The sequence below is a fragment of the Ambystoma mexicanum genome, chromosome 7p, assembly GCF_040938575.1.
Source record: "Ambystoma mexicanum isolate Mex_15411 chromosome 7p, UKY_AmexF1_1, whole genome shotgun sequence".
Lineage (NCBI taxonomy): Eukaryota > Metazoa > Chordata > Amphibia > Caudata > Ambystomatidae > Ambystoma > Ambystoma mexicanum.
Window position 1 is genome coordinate 253,808,640 of NC_090939.1, and position 20,797 is coordinate 253,829,436.

Sequence of the window (20,797 nt, forward strand, 5' to 3'; positions counted from 1 at the left end):
TCGGAGTAGCAACGGCGGGAATGCATAAAGGAACAGGCCGTCCCAGGGGAATGAGAAAGCATCGCCCATGCTCCTCGGTTGGTGAAACCTGCTGGCGAACCTCCGGCACTTGGAGTTTGCTGCCGTCGCGAAGAGATCGATCTGGGGTTTGCCCCATCGTCGGAAGAGTCGGTCCACTTGTTCCTGGCGCAGTTCCCACTCGTGGCACGAGCGCAGCGCTCTACTGACTGAGTCGGCGATGGTGTTTTTTATCCCTGCCAGATGAAAGGGTACCAGAAACATCCCTTGGACCACGGCCCAATGCCACAGCTCCTGGGCTTCCTTGGACAGGGCAGGGGATCTGGTTCCGCCCTGCTTCCGAATGTAAAACATCGTGGTGGTGTTGTCGGTGAAGATCCTCACCACCTTGCCCTTGAGGGACGGAAGGAAGGACCCGAGGGCCCAGAACACTGCGCGGAGCTCCAAGATGTTGATGTGGAGAGTCTTCTCCTCTGAGCACCAAAGGCCTCTTGCGTGGAGACCCCCGGTGTGCGCTCCCCAACCTTCCAGGGAGGCATCCGTCGTCACCGTCACCTGGTGGGCCGGGGCTAGGAAACCTGTTCCTGTCAGATGAGCGCGGACACCCCACCATCGTATCGCCTGACGGAACGCTTCGTCGAGCAGGATCCTGTCCTCGAAGCTGCCAGTCGTCTGGATCCAGTGGGCGTCGAGGAATTCTTGCAAGGGTCGCATCCGAAGTCTGCAGTGGGGCACTAGATAAATGCAGGAGGACATCATTCCGAGGAGGGACTTGATAGACCTCACTCTGGCCGCGTCCGTGGCCAGTAGACGTTGCACCTTTCCTAGGATGGTCCTTATCCTTTCCTCCGACGGTGAGGCCCGCTGCGCCACTGTGTCGAGCTGTGCTTCCAGAAACAGGGCGGCTTGCGACGGGACCAGGTGGGATTTTGGAAAGTTGATGGAGAACCCCAGGTCTGTGAGCAGCTGGACGGTCTTCGCAGAGTGCTGCACGGCGAGCTCCCTTGTCCTTGCCCGTATGAGCCAGTCATCCAGGCAGGGGTAGACGTGGATCCCTGCAGGCGCAGGCGCGCCGTCACCGATGCTAGGCACTTGGTGAACACCCTGGGTGCCGATTTTAATCCGAACGGGAGGGCCTTGAACTGGTAGTGCCGCCCTTTGACCACGAACCTGAGGAACGTTCGGTGTCTCTTTAGAATAGGGATGTGGAAGTAAGCATCCTACAAGTCCAACGACAACAGGAAATCACCCTCCTCCAGCTGTCCCAGCACGTGCTGGAGGGTGACCATCCAGAACTACTGTGCCTTGATGCATTTGTTTAGTCGTCGCAGGTCCAGGATGGGACGCCATCCTCCTGTCTTCTTCACGAGGAAGTATCTTGAGTAAACTCCGGAGCCCCGAAGCCTCTTCAGGACGAGCTCAATGGCACCTTTCCTGAGCATCGCCCGTACTTCCAACAGCAGTTGAGGGCCGTGATTTTCCTTCCTAGCCACGGGAGGAATGCGGGGGCACCTCTTCTGGAACTCGAGGGTGTGCCCCAGGGCATCCAGCACCCAACGGTCGGTGGAGATGGACTCCCACACGGCGACAAACTTCGTCAGCCGGCCTCCCACTGGGGTGCTTCGGCGGGGGCCCGACCAGACGGTCGGTTCAATCTTGCTTGGAGGCTGCTTTGCCTCCTTGACCACCTTGGCGACGACGGCGGGATCCACCTGACTTGCCGCGTCCCCTGTAGGCCTCCTGCGACGAAAACCTTGCCGCTTGACGGTACGTAGAGGAGCTGCTGCTGGCTCCCTTGTAGGCACCCTGTCTGCCTCCGGAGCTTCGAAAGGACGGCCGTCGCTGTTGGATCACACCCAGTGCACAGGCCGTCTCCGTCTCGATCGCCTGAAGGGATTCATCAACCGTCTTGCCAAAAAGGTTGTTCCCATCAAAGGGCATGTCCAAAACCTTGGTCTGAACGTCCTGGCGGAAATCCGTCGCCTTGAGCCATCCTCGTAGTCTCAGACAAACGCCATTGCCCAACTGACGGAAACCGGTGTCAGCGATGTCCGTAGCCACCGTAATGGCGTGGTCCGAGGCAATCTCACCTTCCTGCAAGATTTCCAGGGCCTCAGCCCTCTTGGCATCCGGAAGGAAGTCCAACAGAGGGGCGATCTTTAACCACAACTCCCTGCCGTAGCGGGCTGCGATGGCCAGGGCGTTGGCCGCCTTGATGGTCGTCGCTGCAGATGAGATGACCCGTCGTCCCATCGCATCCAGCTTCCTACCCTCGCCGTCCGGAGGGGAGGTCGAGGCCGATGCGCCCCCCACGCCCGCTTTCTTCTTGGCCGCCGCCGAAACGACCGAGTCCGGGGTAGGTTGCGCCCTAAGGCACAGGGGGCAGCGTCGGTGACCCGGTACTACTTCTCGTAGCGGTCCCTCTTTGCAGGAGCCGTGGAAGGGTTCTTGAGGAGGGCGAGCCCCTCATCCCAGATGTCATCAAGAAGCGGTACGGCAAGGACAGTCTTCGTTTTAGCCTCGCGCCGCTGGTAAAGGAACCCCTCCTTTTCCTCAGGGCAGAGCTGGAAGAGCTTGGATGCCCTGGAGATCATTGCATGGAAGGATCCAATCTCGTCAGGCGAGGACGCCCGGGCAGGGGGCGACGGGGGACACGCCCCGCCGTCGCCTCCGTTGTCATCCGTACCCATCGTAGTCGTGGCCATGCCTGTATCATCCCCGTGGGTAGTGGACCGGGGGGAAGGCAGAGAAGGCCGCAGAGGCGGGAGAGGAGGCCTAGGATGCGTCGTCCTCTTAAGTGGTGGGCTCCCCGACGGTCCTGGCTCCGGTTCCTCCGTCGGGTCTGGCTCAGGCACCTCCGTCGGGGGAAGGGGCAACCTAGTCCTTCTCTCCGAGCATAAGGACTGGATGGCTGACAAAATGGCCGCCGAGGTGTCCTGCGGCGACGGAAACAACGGGAGCGAGGGCTCTTGAAGAGCCTCGTCTGCGTCGTCGTCGCCCTCGTCGGGGTCCCTCCCGATGGGCTGGGCCTCCTCCACGACTTGGATGAGCTCCGCTTCAGAGGTCGTGTCCGTATCCACGACGGCAACCAACCCCTACCCCCCCTTTCCAACGAGGACTTTGTGGGGGTCTTCTCGGTGGGCCTGAAAGACGACTCCCTCCACGGTGGCAGGGAGACTCCACTGGTGTAGCCTCCACAGGCTGAGCCAGGGCCGCGGCGACATCCTCAATTGAAGTCTTAGCAGGGTGAATTAAGGCCAACGTCACCTTCTGTACGCCTGGGGCCTTCACCTTGGGGGGAGGGTTCGAGCCTCGCTCCCCCTCTGCCGGAATCTTCGAGATCGACCGGGGCCTCTCCAGAAGCTTCGCCGGGTTCTCAGACTTCCTCTTACCCGAGCCAGAGCGTTGGCTCGTGGTCGATGGCGCCGGGGAGGGTGCGCCCTGCCTGGCATCTAAGGAGCACGACCGTTCGGTGCTCCCAGTGCCCGCGGACTCGTGGTTCTTAGCCTTTTGTTGGGCCCCCGTCGCCGAGCACCCTCACAGGACTTAGACTACTTCTCGCCTGGCGGGCTCTTACCTTCCAGCCAGTTGGCGAGACGGAGGTGGCGATCCTTCATGGTCCGCTCCGACATGTTCCCACAAAACGCGCAGTCCTTTTCCTTGTGCGTCTTGTCCTCATGGAGACAGAGGCATAACGAATGCTCGTCCTCCTTGAAAACGTTCTGAAGCTGGCATCCAGGGCAGGTCCGGAATAGCTTCCCGGGCGTCGAGCTCCCTTTCTCCTGGGCCATGTCCGGGGTAGGCCTCGGAACTTCTGGAATCCTCCAAAAGCGTAACTCGACAAAATCTTCACCCTTGAGGGGCGTAGAAACTCCGAAACGGATCCCCGTTGATCAGAAGTAGAAAAGGTGGAGCTTGAGGCTCTATTTAACCGAAAAAATGAGACAATCTCCTGAAAAAGCGCAAAAACTCAGCAAAAGCTCGAGAGCTAAGCACGAGGACTCCAACACTTGAACGTGCGGTAAAAATCTGAGGATGGGTGCTTAGGGAGAGGGCAGTCTTTGGCTGGGGGCAGTATGACCCAGAGACCAGTGATTGGTTACTACTGAGAAAGACAGATCAGAAACGAAACTGATACTGATTTTTTCTATACCGAGAATTCCCGGCCTGACAGGGAATATTCATGAGCATGTGAATCCATGCCAGACCCCATGCTGGAGAACCTACAATACAGTCGTAAGTGGGCCGCATTTCGTGAACAATGGCCCTCCTTTCCAGTAGAGGCAGAAACCCACAAGTGCATGGATCTTGTGTCAGGAGGAGAAGTGGTGCGACGGGGAGTATCTAAATTATACGCTTTTCTGCAGATAGACCTGCCGCAGAAGAAGGTAATGAAGGGGGTTTGGGAGAGACACTTGGTATGGTCTCCCTAAATGCCAGCCTCCATCGGATATTGTGCAAAATGTTAAATTATCTCCATTAAACCCATGCTACGGTGGCTAGTTATCTTTAGATGTAAGCAGTGCCTGTATGAAATGTGGGATGACGCAGGCAGATTCGTTCCACATGTACTGAGCTGGCCCTCCAATATTTGCATTTTGGGGCAAGGTGGCAGAAAAACTAGAATACTGGAAATTCCACTGACCCTTAAGCCAATTAAGTATTTGTTGGGAGAGCTGTACAAAGTGTCAGTGGTTAAACATCTCCATTTTAACATTGCATGTGCAGTGGCGAAGCAATGTATTATGAATACTGGAAATCGAAGTCTTTCCCTAGCCGAGGCATGACAAGATTTGGTGTATGTGAATCACATGGAGGAGGGAAATGTTATGAATGTAATTCTTGGAAGGCAACCTAGAGACCACTCAGGTTGTACCTAATGCAAACTGCTGCACCCACTACTGGCTCTAACTGGGCCCTCTACATGTCAAGATATAGGTACTCAATGGTTGCATGGCAGGTATGTTGTCTGTTAGAGGTAATGAAACGTCTGTATAGAGAATGTTGGACTATTCTTTAAAGTTTTTATTACATGGCTGTCCTATAAATAAAGTTTATTAAAAAATGAGCGGCAGCTTGTTTGGAAAGAACAAGTTACCAAGTCTTGGTGGATCTGAATAGAGGTCTACAGAACTTTTGCGACAAGCCCTAGAAGAAGTCCCTAGGAGGTTTCGATTCGGACAGTCACCACATATTAACTAAAATCACCAATTCAGGACCCAAACAAAAAGTCAGACAATGTGGCCGATGATCCTGTAGGCAAAGGCACTGGAACCAGAGTGAGGATCAGTAATGCAATATTGGCCAGGGAAGCCAGCACAGCAATTTAAATGAGAACCATGAAACTACAAATGGATAAAACAGGACCGCCGGGGTGGACTGTCTAACGGAGAGAAAAGGCCCTCAATGCTCAGCCAGACCATAGAAAGCTGAAGTTACAAGTAGGAGTGAAAACATGCATCTCTGCAAGTTGTGTTTAATCGGGTCCACAAACAGTTGAGCAGCTTAGGCTACTATTTTACTGGTTTTCCAAGAAATTCTCAGTCCTCGGCACAGTGCAGAAATCCTAGATGTCTGAGGGCAGGAGAAGAGAATGTACCAGTAGGCTGTTCTCAAAAGGGGCAATCAATCTCTTTACAGCCAGAAATGTCAATTGCAGTGAAAGTATCAAAAACAGTGTTGATGTATTTGGACCCATTGCCTGGATGTCAACTGCCTCTCAAACTAAACACATCCAAGACTGAATTCGTCCTCATCGTCAACCCCCTAAAATAAAACGTGGCCAACTAAGGCTCAATGATCTGCGCCTAGAAAGATTTCATCCATAACTGACTCTGCAAAATCCTTAGGCTTCACCATTGAAATACATAGCCAAGAAAGCCCAAACAGCGGTCTCTGTGCCCTTTGCAAAAATCAAACCTTTATCCTGCCGCAGGGCTTCTGGACCACAGTGCAGGCCCTTGTGGTCCCCCACATCAATGGGGGGGAAAATGCACTCCTGACTGGGCTCCCAGCTGCTGAATTGGCTCCCCTACAAGCAGTCCAGCATGCAGAAGCATGGACTTCTTGTGGGTGCATGGATATTTGCCCGAATCACTCCAATCTTAAGCAAAATACATTGCATTCCTCTCCAGGAAGGATACTAAACTGCTTGTATGATCTGCAAAGCAGTAACAATTCGCACACTAGAGTATCTGGTAGCTAACTGCCACATAGCGAGTGGCACACGCTCCCCTCGTGCAGAATCAAAAAACTGGCTGAAACAACTTGTCTGCAAAGAGGACCCGCAAACCATCCTTATCGTCATTCACCCACCCTCTTCAACTCGTTCCCCGTGTCGGCTCGGAATGCCCCCACAATTCCCAAGTTTCGTAAAACTCTCAAAACATTGCTTTTTCAACAACACCTGGCAAGGACTAATTCCAATGGATGCACATTTTGATGCACAGACCTCAACTCAGTACTGAAAACTGTTAAGATGCCAGCCCAAATACTGGCTACCCACATTGCTTTGATGCTCTTGTGCCTGGTCCGTGCTTTCAACAATAAAATAGAAATAAATATAAGCAACGCTTTCTAAATAAGCCCAAAGTGGGATGCAAGACCAACAAACTCTGGGAATAAATTTACATTTCACAGTTCAAGATGCTTCTTACGAGAGCTTCAAGATAAAGTGTCCTAGTGTGTAGTTTTCTGGAAGATTACAGAAATACTCCCATAATGACTAATGAAACAGGAGAAGTAAAGCTACTTGCACTTGATAGAAAATCTCAGATTACTGGCAGAACTCCCTTCCATGGGTTTGATGCCCAGGAAAAACGTGGCATCCCTCAGAGCACAGCACCTTTAAAGTCTCCTCAAGCAGAGCTGTTGTGTACATTTATTTTTAAATTTAAGGATCGCTGGTGAGGGAGGTGGTGCGCCATGGAAGGAACAGAAAATCAGCACTTTTGAATATCAAAAGTTTGGCTTCATGAAGAACTGCGTCTTAATTTTCCTTGACAATGAACAACTTTTTAGAGTTACATACGTTAAAACTGAAAATGGAACAAAAAGAAATTAAATGTCTTTGCTTACGTCCATGAGCTCCTGCATTGTTGTCCCTCCAGATCTTTGTGAAATTTTGTCTTCTATTGTAGTTGTAGCAAGCTTTAGATTCTGTGGTAAAGGTATACCAGTCTTCACACACATTGCAGCTGCATTAGCTTTGGCTATTTGGAGAAGTTGTGCCTTTTCTGAAATAACAAATGTAGACTTACATTACATTTGATAATAAAAAAAGACAATGGTTCAATACACAAAGTAATCTTATTTGGCGCAAATAGCAATTCAAAGGTGGAAAAATCTTTCAAGTTAAACATTGCAAAAACGCATTCCACTTCTAGTAATGTTTCTACACAAGGCATACACTAACAAATCCTTGACCCAATACAGAATAAGGGCGAGAAAGCAAACCGAGCATACACTTGGCATTTACGTGTGCCTGTTTGGTGCAGAAAATCCTGTCCTCGGCTTGAATATATATATATATATATATATATATATATATATATATATATATATATATATATATATATATATATATATATATATATATATATATATATATATATATATATATATATATATATATATATATATATATATATATATATGTATATATATATACACCTAGCTAGGAAGCAACGGAACACTGTCCAGGTAATTTGGGGATAAAAGTTGAAGTGTTAGTATAAGTTAGGAAACATTTTCTTTTTGCAACTCTCCCTCAATAGTTTCCTATGGAACCCCATTCCTTTTGCATGGTTTCTGATCTTGTCCTCACTTTTTTGAAGGGATGTAATGCCTTCAGCGTCACTTTTGCTAATTTGTTATGGGGAAACTGATCAGTCCCTCAGTAAGGGGAAACTTCCCTTTTGAATTCTTGTATTTTTAAATTGCACACGGCACCTTCCAGTGCAATGGGGATACATTCATATCACCCAGATTTCTACACATGGGAATTTCGGTTACCTTTATATGTGCCTAAAAACAAATGATGGCAGTAGTTAACTTTAAGCAATCTCACCCCAGTATGGTCGCTGTGGTAAGTATTTGAAATTGTGGCTACGAAATACTAGTGCAGCGACCTTGCTTGAAAAAAGGATACATCACTCCTGTTTGCCTTCATGAAGATGGATAGGAGAAAATTATGAATAAACCAGTCACATGCAGGCAGCAAGCAGTACTACACTAGGTAACCTTAGACCATGCAACATTTTTCAGGCTGATGGGTGAAATCCTTTAACAAAAGCAGTAAATGCATCAGCACTTCACATGGGCAGGTTGCAGGCAAATGCTGTGCAGCAGCAGCTTCTGGATATATGAAACTAACATTTAATTTCACAAACTTTAAAACAAGATTAAAGTTTCTTTGGTCATGCTTCTTAACTCCAAAGATAGTCAGAATGCAATAGATTAGTAATTTAAAACTCATTATGCACAGGCCTTCTCAGCGTCCTTTACCCCGAAACTTGTTAACTTAAAATCTTTAGACAATCCTACTGATTCAGTTACTTATTTCCTGTAGTCCACAACTGCTACGATAAATTCTCTAGCACAAAAACAGATTAGAATTAAGCCAGAGACATCCAAGAAATCCTGGTTTAGTGATGATATTCACATCAGCAAATGAAAGGGTACTCAGGCCAGGAGACAGAACCACTGTCCCCTCACTAAGAGCATATAGCAATCTGTTCTGAGTTTCAAACAAGCAGTTCCTCAGGCTAAACATACAGACTTTAAGATAATTAACAATGCGAAGTACAGCTCGAGAGAACTTAATAAAATTCTGAAGCAACTTGAGGGCAAATCTCCCCCAAATCAATCACTGTGGAAAGGCACTACAGTGTCAGGAAATGGAGGATGAGTTTTCTAGAAAAACAGCGGTGCATCAGCAGGCTACCAAATCTCGGCAGCCTCTTTTGAAGGATAACTAACCAGCTAGTGGGCTCTTGCTGGCAGCAAGCAATGTTAATGTAGTTTAATATGCCCATGTTTGCACGCAGAAGAAGTAGAGTCAGAAATTGTAAAAATGTGCAGAGTTTGAAACCAACTTCTTGCATAGGGGACCCCCGTCACGCTCCAAGAAGCCTCAAATCCTACCCTCCTGAAAATCCTTGACCGCACTGCACATTTACAGGAATTTGTGGAAGCAAACATCTTGGGCTCTCAACAAATCGGGTTTTAGAACCATGCATGGCACAAAAACATCCCTGCTGGATTTAAGGTCCAACATCACTGGTATTGTGGGGAGGGGTCACCCGGCAACGCCAATGCTTTTTGACCCATCAGCAGAGTTAGATCTTGTGGCCTACTCCCTTCCTTGTGACCAGGTTAAAGGAAATTGCCCACTGTTTGAATCCACTGATCTGCATTCTCCAGTCTTTTTTAGCCCATAATCTCCCAGAGTAGCAGTCGAAAGCTCCCAAGCAGTTCCTATTGTTACCACCTGTGGAGTGCCCCAAGGCTCCTCTTTATCGCAGACTCTGTTAAACATTTATATTAGACCTTTCGGATAATCCAGACGTGCGATTTACCAACTATACAGATAAATTCTCTTTGAATGATCAGGTAATCTTACTTGCAACACTGAGGCTGTTTGAGTTTTTTGGCAATCCAATCATGGAAGGCCTCAAACTCATTGGCCCTCAACGATGACTAAACAAAGCTTATTACCTCTGGGCCCTATTTTAAAAAACCCGACCCAAAATACAGCTATTTGTCGATCATGGGTTGTGAAATTGCTGTTGCCCCACAAGTGAAGACACTGACAGTGCATTTCGATTCTAAAAACTTTACATGAAATCCCATGCTGTTCATCAGCGATCATCCTCTTCCTATGTGACTACACTGCTGAGCCAAATATAGCCCCTACTCATTGGAAAATAGATCCTTTGTTGCTACATCCTTAATCAATTCAATATTGGACTATTGCAACAGTCTTCTGATAGGAACTTCCTGACCGAACTAACATTCTCTTCAGACTGCACAAAACGGTGCAGTGAGGGCTGTCTGCTGCTTAGCTAAACGGGATCATGTGACAGCCTCACGATGTGCCCTACACCGTCTCCCTGTTGAACATTGGATTATATAAAAAAACACTGTCGACATACAAATGCCAAACCGCCAAAGCACCTCTATATTTGATTAACCACCTGGCAGCCTCTCAATCTATGAGAAGATTAAGTTACTCTCTTACCTGGTAACGTTCTTTCGATGGGATGGTCCGGCGACGTATTCCATATCAATGACAGTAATCACCACAGCTGTGCTGCTTCGGAAAATCTTCAGCGTCCTGCATCGATGACTTTGATACGCCACCCTCAAGGACCTCCTCCAACGGCCGACGTCACTGGATGTTATAAGTAGGACGCATGACGCCCGTAGCCTCAGTTGTAGTTTTTTCCCATAACGTGTGCCACCAGTCTTCTGCTAGTCTGAGACACAAAGCCTTGCGGAAACGTAAGCTGCAATCGCATAAGAAATTCTGTAGCGGGGTAGGGAGGGAGCGATATGGAATACGTCGGACTATCCCATCGAAAGAACGTTACCAGGTAAGAGAGTAACTTGTTCTTCGAGGGGATTGGGTCCTCCGACGTATTCCATATCTATGACGGGCTCCCAAAGCGGTACCAATGCAAGGAGGTGGGAAAAGAATTTAGAAAACAGAATTTAGCATGCCCAATCAAATTGCGGAGTAAAGGACAGCTTTGCCAAAGGTCAGATCCTGCCCCCGGATGGAATCGAGGGAATAGTGACGTACATAAAGTATGTACCGAAGCCCAGGTGGCTGCATCACAGATGTTGCAAATACGAACACCCCTCTGCAGGGCAGTAGAGGCCACCATACCCCTGGTAGAATGGGCCCGTAAACCAACCGGTGGGTCCTTAACCCGCCAAGCGGTAACACTCAGATAGCCAAAATAATCCAGCGAGACAAAGTCTATCGTCACAGGCTGTCCCAAACGCTTTCCAGCGTAACAAATAAGAGCTGATCAACCACTCTGACCCGGGACATGCGTGAAATATAAAAGCTTAACGCTCTCCTAGAATCTAGCCTGTGGAGCCTGTTCTCTTCCTTACCAGGATGTGGAGGAGGATAAAATGCCGGAAGAATAACCTTCTGGCCTAAATTAAATTCCGACACCACCTTCCGAAGAAAAGAAGGACGAACACCAAGGACAACCCTGTCCATATGAAACACAGTGAAGGGTTGCTTAACTGAAAGTGCCTGTAACTCACTCTGCGAGCGGAAGTGACCGCAACTAAAAACACAGTTTTAAGAGTTAACAGTCTCAAAGGGCATGAATGCAAAGGCTCAAACGGAGCACCCATCAGAAACTTGAAAACAAGGTTCAAATCCCAACCGGGCACTTGGAAAGGTGACGGAGGGAACACATTAGTGAGCCCTTTCAGAAACTGAGAAATTGAAGGAATTTTAAAATAGGAACACTCTTCAGACGAGCGCTTAAATATGGACAGCGCCGCCAGGTAACTGTACCCACTTGAAGGCCCCTGTGGGCCAAAGAAAACAAAAAAGACAGAACCATGGGAATGTCACATGCAAAAGGATCCACATTCTTAACCCTGCACCAGTCGCAGAATTTTCTCCAACGGCAACAGTACAGGGACTTTGTTGCCGGCCTTCTGGCCGAAAGCAACACCTCCATCACGTCTTCAGGGAGGTCCCAATCCTTATACCTCAACCTTTCAGAAACCAAGCATGAAGGTTGAGGGACCTGACCTCTGGATGGAGAACCTGACCCCCCTCCTGTGAGAGCAGATCGTCTCGGTAGGGAAGACGATGTGGAGGGCAGATGGACAAGTCGAGAAGGTCCAGGTACCACATCCACCGGGCCCACACTGGAGCAATGAGGATCATCCGGGATCCGAACCTCCGTAACCTCCGGAGTACTTGCGGGATGACGGGGACTGAGGACACGCGTACAGCAGTGGGAATGACCACTCCACCACGAACGCCTCTCCTAAGGCTCTGTTTGGAGGAAATTCCTGCGAGCAGAACCTCTGGCACTTCCAGGAGAATCTCCTGAGCCAACTCCCACTCGTGAGAGATCGCGCTCTGCCTGCTCAGAGCATCCGTCGTCTCGTTTTCGTCTCCTGCCAGATGAACTGCCGAGATCGAAACTTCCTACTGGATTGCCCAGAACCAGAGCTGCATCGCCTCCCTGCACAGAGGAAGTGACCCTGCCCCCCTCCCCCCCTTTTGTTGAGGTAGTGCATGGCCACCGTGTTGTCCGTCAGGTTCAGGACATTCTTTCCTCGCACAGTCAGCAGAAATGCCTTCAGGGCTAGCTCGACGGCCCTCAGCTCCAACAGATTGATATGGAGTCTGGACTCTGGAGACCAACAACCGCTGACTCAACTCGTTGGCATGAGCTCCCCATCCCGTGAGGGATGCGTCCGTCACGATCGTCATCTCCGGCCTGGGCAGCCAAAATGGAGCCGAGCCCCCCCCCCCTTATCAGATTGCCTTCATCAGCCCACCACAGAAGGTCCCGGGCGACCGAAGACGGCACCTGAACCACCGGAGCTTGAGTGCCCATTGCAAAGATCTCATCCTCAACCTGTCCTCAGGCACCAGAAGAATGCAGGATGCCATGAGGCCGAGCAGTCTCAAGAACTCGAACGCTGGGAGAGTCTGGGCAAGTTGAAACTTGTGCACCATCGGCTGAATGCGATGAGCCCTCACCTGGGGAGGAAAACACTGCCCCAGGGACGTGTCGAGCACTGCTCCGATGTACTGGAGCCTCGGAGTTGGTGCCAAATGGGACTTCAAGTTGAGAGAGAAGCCCACCTTGTGGAGGGAGTGGCAGGTGACTGACAGGTGATCCAGGACTTGCTCGGGAGAGCGCGCCCTGATCAACCAATCGTCCAGGTAGGGGTAGACGTGAATCCCCCCCCTTCCTGAGGTGCGCTGCCACCACTACCATGAGCTTGGTGAAGACCCTCGCGGCGGAGGTCAATCCGAACGGCAGGACCCGAAACTGAAAGTGGGAGTCGCCAACCGCAAACCTCAGGTACTTCTTGTGCTTTGGATGGATCGGCACAGGAAAATAAGCATCCTTGAGGTCGAGAGACACCAACCAGTCCTTAAGTTGAAGGGTCTGGAGGACTTGAGAGTAACCATCTTGAACTTGTCCTTCCTGAGGAGTTTGTTCAAACCGCGCAAGTCCATGATGGGTCTCAATCCCCCCCCCCCCCCGTCTAAGGGGAATACCATCCCTTGGTCCTCTCCGCTACAGGTACCAGTTCTATGGTGCCTTTCTCCAGCAGGGATTGAATTTCCTGCGCAAGGAGCGGATCCGGACTCTTCAAAGAGATTCCCCGGTGGATTGTCTTGAGGCCTCTGCCGGAAAGGAAGACAGTAGCCGTGGGTTATGATCTCCAGAACCCACACATCTGAAGTAATGGCACGCCACTCTGCAAGATGCTGCGCCAGCCTTCTCCCAACCGGCGAACCATGGGACATGGCCTCATGACTGAGCTGAAGCGGCTGCGGCGTTGCCTGAGGGCAAAGAGGCAACAGCCTGAGCGGCCTTGGCACCTCGAGTACCTTGTTTTCCACTTCTGGTACTCCTACAGTGGCCCCTTTGACTGGCAGCTCCTCTCGCTTTACCAAAGGATGAGTAATAACGAAAGGACCCTCCCCTCCATTGCTGTCCCCTAGGACGAAAAGGCGGAGGTTGTCTAACTGCAGCGCCCAACGACTTCACTGCAGCTTTGGAGGTCTGCAACCTGTCAAGGCTCTCGTCAGCCTTGCTGCCAAAAAGATGTTCCCACGTCAAAGGGCATGTTGAGGAGCCGGGCCTGCACATCAGGAGCAAACCCCGACTTCCGCAACCACGCAAACCTGCGTATCACGGTGCTCGCCGCCATGGACCGGCTGACGCAATCTACCATGTCCAAACCCGACTGAACGGCCTCACACATAGCATCCTTGCCATACTGAACCATGACAAGGAAACCATCCTGTTTGTCCCCATCGGGAATATGTTCAGCCACCAAGGAAACAGTTCCACAGAGTGCGTGAAACGAGACAAGACACAAATGGAGTTGGCCGCCTGAAGCGCCATACCCCCTGCAGAAAACACTTTCTTCGCCCAGCCGTCAAAACGCTTCTTGTCCCTATCAGGAGGGATGGTAGGGTACGACGCCTGCTTTGCTGGGGCCGTAGCTGCCTGCACCACCAAACTCTCCGGAGTAGGGTGCTTGGACAAGTAGCAGGGGGTCACTACTGGCTGGGCGGTATTTTCACAGCAAAGACTTGCTCACTGCCGAGAGACTCTCCGGAGCAGTCTAAGCCGCTGCCACCCTTCTTTGCATAGCCATATGGAATGGCAGTACCGGGTCAGTTGGTGGACCAATGTCGAGGATATCCGTAAGGTCATCCTGAACAAACTACCCTGGGGGAGCAGACCATGCCAATGTCATGATGCCTACCTCCAAGGAGCCAGACAGGGCCTGGCACCCTCAGAGGCAGGCAACATGTATACTAGGGAAGTCCCAGCCACCCCAGATAGGGGCTCTTTGGACTCAGTCCTGGCGCCGTTGGCGTCAGGCTCATAAGGAATAACAGTCCTGGCACCATCGGCACCAGGCTCATACAAGATATGGAAGGAATAGTGTTTGGTGCAAACTTACCTGGCAGACCATGCTGCAATTTCCTTATCTGGCAGATCATTCTACAACTTCCAGATGAAAAAGGAACTACTTAACCACACGGGTGTGGCTGGTGGCAGGATACATACCTTCAGTGGAAGGATACATACCTGGGACTACTTGAAAGGCTATTTAAGCCACGCCCAGACAGCAAACCACGCTTCGCGTTGTTCTGCTCATAGCAGCTGGACGCTCACCGTGCCTGCTCCTGCTCCAGCCCTCGTCCACGCCTGCCAGCATCCTGGAAACACCTAAGGATAGAAAAGGTAAAAAGAAACAGGTGAAAACAAACCTTACCTGTTAAAGCTGCATTCCGGATTCAGCGCGCCAACGTTCCTGCGAAAAGACATTTTAAATACTCACCGCGTCGCATACATCTCGGCGCACTTCTCTTACACGCACGTGGCGCCTTCGGCTCTGCGACGCCCATCCGGATCCCCTGCAGCATTCCAGCACCTACGGGGAGACGAAGAGAAGAAAGCAAGGTGAGAAGGGAAAATAACCAAGAAGCACTTACTTGCCAAGCTAATTCTTCTTACCTTCGGGTCGATGCCATTCCTTGGGCATTTCAGCACCCCGGCCCCTATGGGGGAAAAAGCAAACATCACATTAGTGAATGCAAGAACCGTAGCAAACGAACTATTTAAAACTTAGCTGCTTACAGGTCGGACTCAGCTTCTGCTTCGTGCCGGCTCCATTTCTTCGGCATTCTCGAACTCCGGCCCCTAAGGAAAAAGGCAGGAAAAGACAGTAGGGGTTCCTACACCAAAACTCACCTGAAATCAGGTTTTCAACGAGTCTACCATTACCTGCAAAAGAGAAGAAGAGGAACAGTTTAGACTCAAGCTTGCCATAAACATTTACGGTACTTACCGGAACAGACAAGCGAACTCGAACTTACTATCCAGTGACGTAACTGGACCCCAACGTGCCCCTGCATCAGAAGCGGGATGAGAGCTCGCCTTTTCAATCCCTAAGGTGAGTCTCCACAGGGAATTACAGAAGGGTTGCAAGGAGAGTGAGAAGGGAAACGGGAGATCTACAAAAAACCCGCAGAGTATTAACCCTTCCTTTTCGCTCACAGAAGGGTATTCATCCAAGCCAGACAAGCCAGATTTGGGAACCCAGCCCACTCCATCTTCAGGGTGCTGAACATCTCCTTCGAAGAGGCAACTGCCGTCCAGACCACGCCCGCGTCTCCGTGGGAACCAGGTGAGCGTTACACCCAAGTACTCCGTGACCCGTGACATAAGGCGCCGGTACGAAGAATCGGCATGAGTGCCAGGCTCAGGCCTACAAAACTCCACCTCCGGAGAGGTGTCCAGCCCACTAGCATCATGCAGGGACTGCCTCAGGTCCTCAAACTGGCTATGGCCCGAGAGAATCTCATCAGGCACCGTGTCAGGCACCATGCCATCATCAGGGCCCTCATCCAGCTCTGAAATGAATTCCAGATGACGGTAAGCAGTCACAGAACCTGAACCAAAGCCATGCTTGACCTTGGGCAGAGCCTTTCTAGGTGGTTCCCCCGAGCCACGGGGTACCCCCGTCGACACAGCCCTGCATGGCGGCGAATGAATCGGCGCCGACGGCATCGACACAGGCCTCGAGGGCAAAGCCCCGAGCGTGTCCCTCGACAACCTGGGCGCTGACGGCGTCGACGACTTCCTCAGAGGCAGAGCCTCGAGAGAGTCCATCGACGACCTCGGCGCCACAGGCGTCGATGTCTTCCCCGAAGACTTCACAGGCTCACTCTGTCTCGAGCCCATCGAGGACCGGGACCTGGAGTGGGCATACCGAGAAAGATTCCCCTTGTCCAAGCGGGACCTTTCCCGCGAATCGTGCCGACCACCCGAGCCCGAAGTCGTGCGAGCGGTGTCTCTCGGCTGATCACGACGACCCCACTCGGAGGCGCGGACGGACCAGTGCCCTGCGATTCGAGAATCGCCAACATTTTCTTCCCGAAGGAAGCCCATTCCGCCAGTGTTGCATGCTTGGTGGGGTAAGCAACCCGCCGACGGGCGGAGTCCTCGGACGAGGAAGGCGACCGATGACTGCGCTTCCAGGAGTGCCTCGAAGAGGCAGAGGAGTGGCGAGACCGACTCCGGGACCGAGACCCACTGGACTTCCAACAATGACACAGTCGCTTCTCGAATCATCCGTCGAAAGCCCCACAGGCCTCGACTTCCGGGGCTTGGACACCTTACCGACCGACAACTTCTTGCGCTCCCGCAAGGCTTTGGACGTGAGCAACTGGCAGTCGACAGTCATCCGTGTCATGGGCCTCCCCGAGGCACCAGAGGATGGCGTAGTGCGAGTCCGTCACCGACATTTTGGACCCACAGTCCCTGCATTTCTTAAAGCCTGGACGCGGGGTTGAAGACGAGGTAGACATCTTCACGAAGAACAACTTCACAGAACCGAGATGAACAGAAACTCCAAAGAGTCGAGGCGTACCGAGATTCACGAAGCAAACACGTTCGTGGAAAAAAACGGAACTGAGGCTACGGCCGTTGTGCGTCCCACTTATAACATCCAGTGATGTCAGCCGTCGGAGGAGGTCCTTGAGGGCGGTGTATTGACGTAGGACGCAGACGCCGAAGATTTTTCGAAGCAGCACAGCTGTGATGATTACTGTCATAGATATGGAATACGTCGGAGGACCCAATCCCCTCGAAGCTTGCATTTAGTGACTATCAAAATCTTACGCAGAAAATGTTTTAAACTTGGAAGATTAGATGGGACACGTTTTGAAGTTTGCACGCGAGGGGAATTATCTTGCTCCTTCGCAATGGACCTTGCCCTCGTTAACCTCTTAAAAAAGGCCATTAAGAAATGGATCTAGTTTGAATCGGAGTTAAACTATATTAACTTGTTCATTTTTTCTGCTTACTGAAATTACTTAGTTTGTCATTCTTGGTTGTTTGAGCGCCCCAAGGCCCAATGGCATGTGGCATGTAAGAAGAATTAAGCAATACATGTTGGGAGGTTTTGAGAACTATTAATGCTGAAGTGATCAATTACTTCTTTCATCTTTCTTACCCCACTTGCTTTCAATGGTTTGCAAAGAATAGGACATTGATCATTGATACAGCGTAGTGAGTCCAAGAAGCGGAAGGAGGAAATGGAGACTTGAATTATATTGTCTTCTTGAATCTTCTAATTTATTAAAACAATTGGAAAAAAGATAAATGAAGACATTGGCAATTGTAAACCATTCACCCTGGAGAAAAAAAAAATCTGGAAACAAAAAATATATTGTAAGCTACAAAGAAGAAAACACATCCATATCTTGTTGAAAATTATCAAGAGGAACAAAACAAAGTTCTGAATAACAGAAATAGATTAAACAATACTCCAGCAATGGAGGCTATCACGACTAGTACAGCCCACTCCATCAACAGCCCCAGTTATTTTAGGTGACGTGGGAGACGAGGCAGAAACAGACAAGGACCACTACGAATGAGAACCCGACAGCCGAACAGCAGCCAAAAACCAGAATGGGGATTCCAATCTTTAATTTAAGTGATCACACGCTGTTCTTCACGAGAAATGTGTCTTCAGCAAAGGACGTAGTTTTGTGCCAACCACCAAAGGAGACCCATGCCAAAAAGAAGTGGAACTTCAACATTTTTTCAGACGTTTAAGTCTGAAATTCTTTTTTAGAGACCCTGCACAGGAAAGGCAAAAAGGAAGCACAACTGGTTTAAAATTCTGTTCTTCCTTTATGCCCTCCGCTAATATCGTGAGCCCAATTATAGTGGCTTTTAAATATAAAATCCCTTCGGAGGCAAAACTGGTAACATCGAAGAATAACCATTTTGACAATTTAGGAAAAAGTGAACGTCGCTTTAAAAGCATACCAAATAATCCCACCTTATAATACACCAGCAAACTGAGGTGGAATAGTCCTATAGTCAAAAGAGGCTTAGAGAAGAAGTTCTGAGGCATCTTGATAATCCCCTTTTCCAAAAAAAAAAAAACTTGACAGCGATCCCTCAACGACTGAAATCAGAAATAGAGATTCTAACGTCACACCCTTTTGGAAGGCTGAATTGATCTAGATGAAAAAACCTCAAACCCAAACCAAACCCCACCACGCCAGCTTTTTACATTCTTCCAAAGATTGATAAAAATAGTACCTGTCCTCCTGGCAGACCCATTGTATCAGCTATCAGGACCACCTTAGAACCGTTATCCATCTATTCAGACTTCTTTTTAAGACCATTTGTCAGAGAGATGCGATCTTTCATGAAAGACACCACGGAAATGATCAATATACTTGCACCTATGAAAATCGGCCATGAAGACGTTTTAGTCTACCTTAACGTAGAGGATTTATACACAAGTATACTGCAGATAGAATGCATCATGGTAATGAAAGAAAATCTGGACAAAAGGTTTGGCACTCAATACGGTTCCCACAGACTTCCTTCTCTAATGCATTAAGATCGCCCGGACAGAAATGAGTGACAATTTTATAACAAACGACATAGTACAAGTATGGAGGCCACATTTGCCCCCCAATATTTCCAACTTCTGTATGGCTCATTTTCAACAAAAATTAATTTATGAGAATAACCTGTTCAAGTCCATGATCAGGGGCCACCATTGGTATATTGACTATGTTTTTATCATCTGGAACGACAGTGATAAACTGGAGGCCTTTTTAGTGTGGTTAAATACCCAAGATCAGTTCAACTTTACTATGACCTAAATACCATGGCGTTCCTAGACCTTATGATAGAGAAATCAAACCAAGGTATTTTGAATACCACTTTATTCAGAGCGATAAGAATATCCTACTCCGATACAACAGTTTCCATCCGCTAAGTTTAAAGAACTTACCCGCGGGACAATTCCCAAGAATAGGCAGAAATTATACACTGCCCACAGAATTTGGAAAAAACACCAAAGATATGAAAAAGTGCCTCACTGATCGGGTTATCTGGAAAAAATAGTTTTCAAAGCCCAGAAACAAGCACATCATACTCCTCGTGAAAGATGCCTCATACCACAGGATAAAACCAAGTTAGATAAAACAACCTGTGACCACATACAGTCCAATTATTAATGGTCTAAGAAAAACTATTTTAAAGAACTGGCATAATACAAACTACAGATTTTGCGCCAGCCAACCCTAGCTTTGCCTTTAACCCCTTAAGTACCAGGCTATTATGCATGTCTATGCAAAAGGCATACTCGCCCATGGCAGTTAAGGGGTTAAAAGCCACAAAAATCTAAAAGACAGCCTTGTACATCATACCTATGAAGATCATAGAAGGAGAAATAGACAGCAAATTACCCTCTGGGATCTACCTCCCATAGTAGGCCATTTTAAATATGGAAGATGCTCGGCATGCCAACAATACACATGAAAAACATCTATTGGTATGGCTTGACATGGAATTTACCATCTTTTACGAGTTGCCAGACTGAATGGGCAATCTACGGTATTAAATGCCCCTGCAATCTAATTTACATCGGAAAAACCAAACGCCAAGTGAGGCAACCGATATGTGAACACAGATCTTGCAACTCGTGTACTGCCTGTGCCACTAGCCTTATGCCAGCACCTGATGCTATCCATTGCTTTCAGACATAGTATTCACTACACACTAAGTCCTCCATCCATGCCCACTGGCTTAGCTTACTTCCACTATGTATTGGTGCCCGACCACACTCCTCCACCTAATGTACATTTACACTAAACGTTGGACAGGCCAGCCCTACCTACATACTAACCAAACACACACACACACACACACCCAAGTTAGCCATTAACCACACCTTGAGGACAACTACTATGGACACTGCCAACCCTTATTTGGATGATCCAGCACTCTGGATACGCCACTTTGCTACCAGACCAACTCCCAATCAACCTTGCACTATTACTTATAGAAACCTCAGACTCAATTCTAGAACCACCCCACCCAAACAACGTCCATACCTGAAGCTTTATAATAGCTCATCCCTATCCTGTAACCACCAACAACTACGCCCCAACCTTACCATGCTCTTACCACCAAAGCATCTCAATTAGAAACTCCAGACT

General features: G+C 49.3%; 1 protein-coding gene across 4 annotated transcripts in view; it reads right to left on the reverse strand.

The window, feature by feature from the left end:
• SON (SON DNA and RNA binding protein) overlaps positions 1-20,797 on the reverse strand; it is a 1,246,872-nt gene that overhangs the window by 954,718 nt on the left and 271,357 nt on the right. For all 4 annotated transcript variants that reach the window (XM_069636251.1, XM_069636250.1, XM_069636252.1 and 1 more), the window contains one exon: positions 7,096-7,253. In XM_069636251.1, the coding sequence (XP_069492352.1) occupies positions 7,096-7,253 (158 nt within the window). The remainder of the gene's footprint in view (positions 1-7,095; positions 7,254-20,797) is intronic.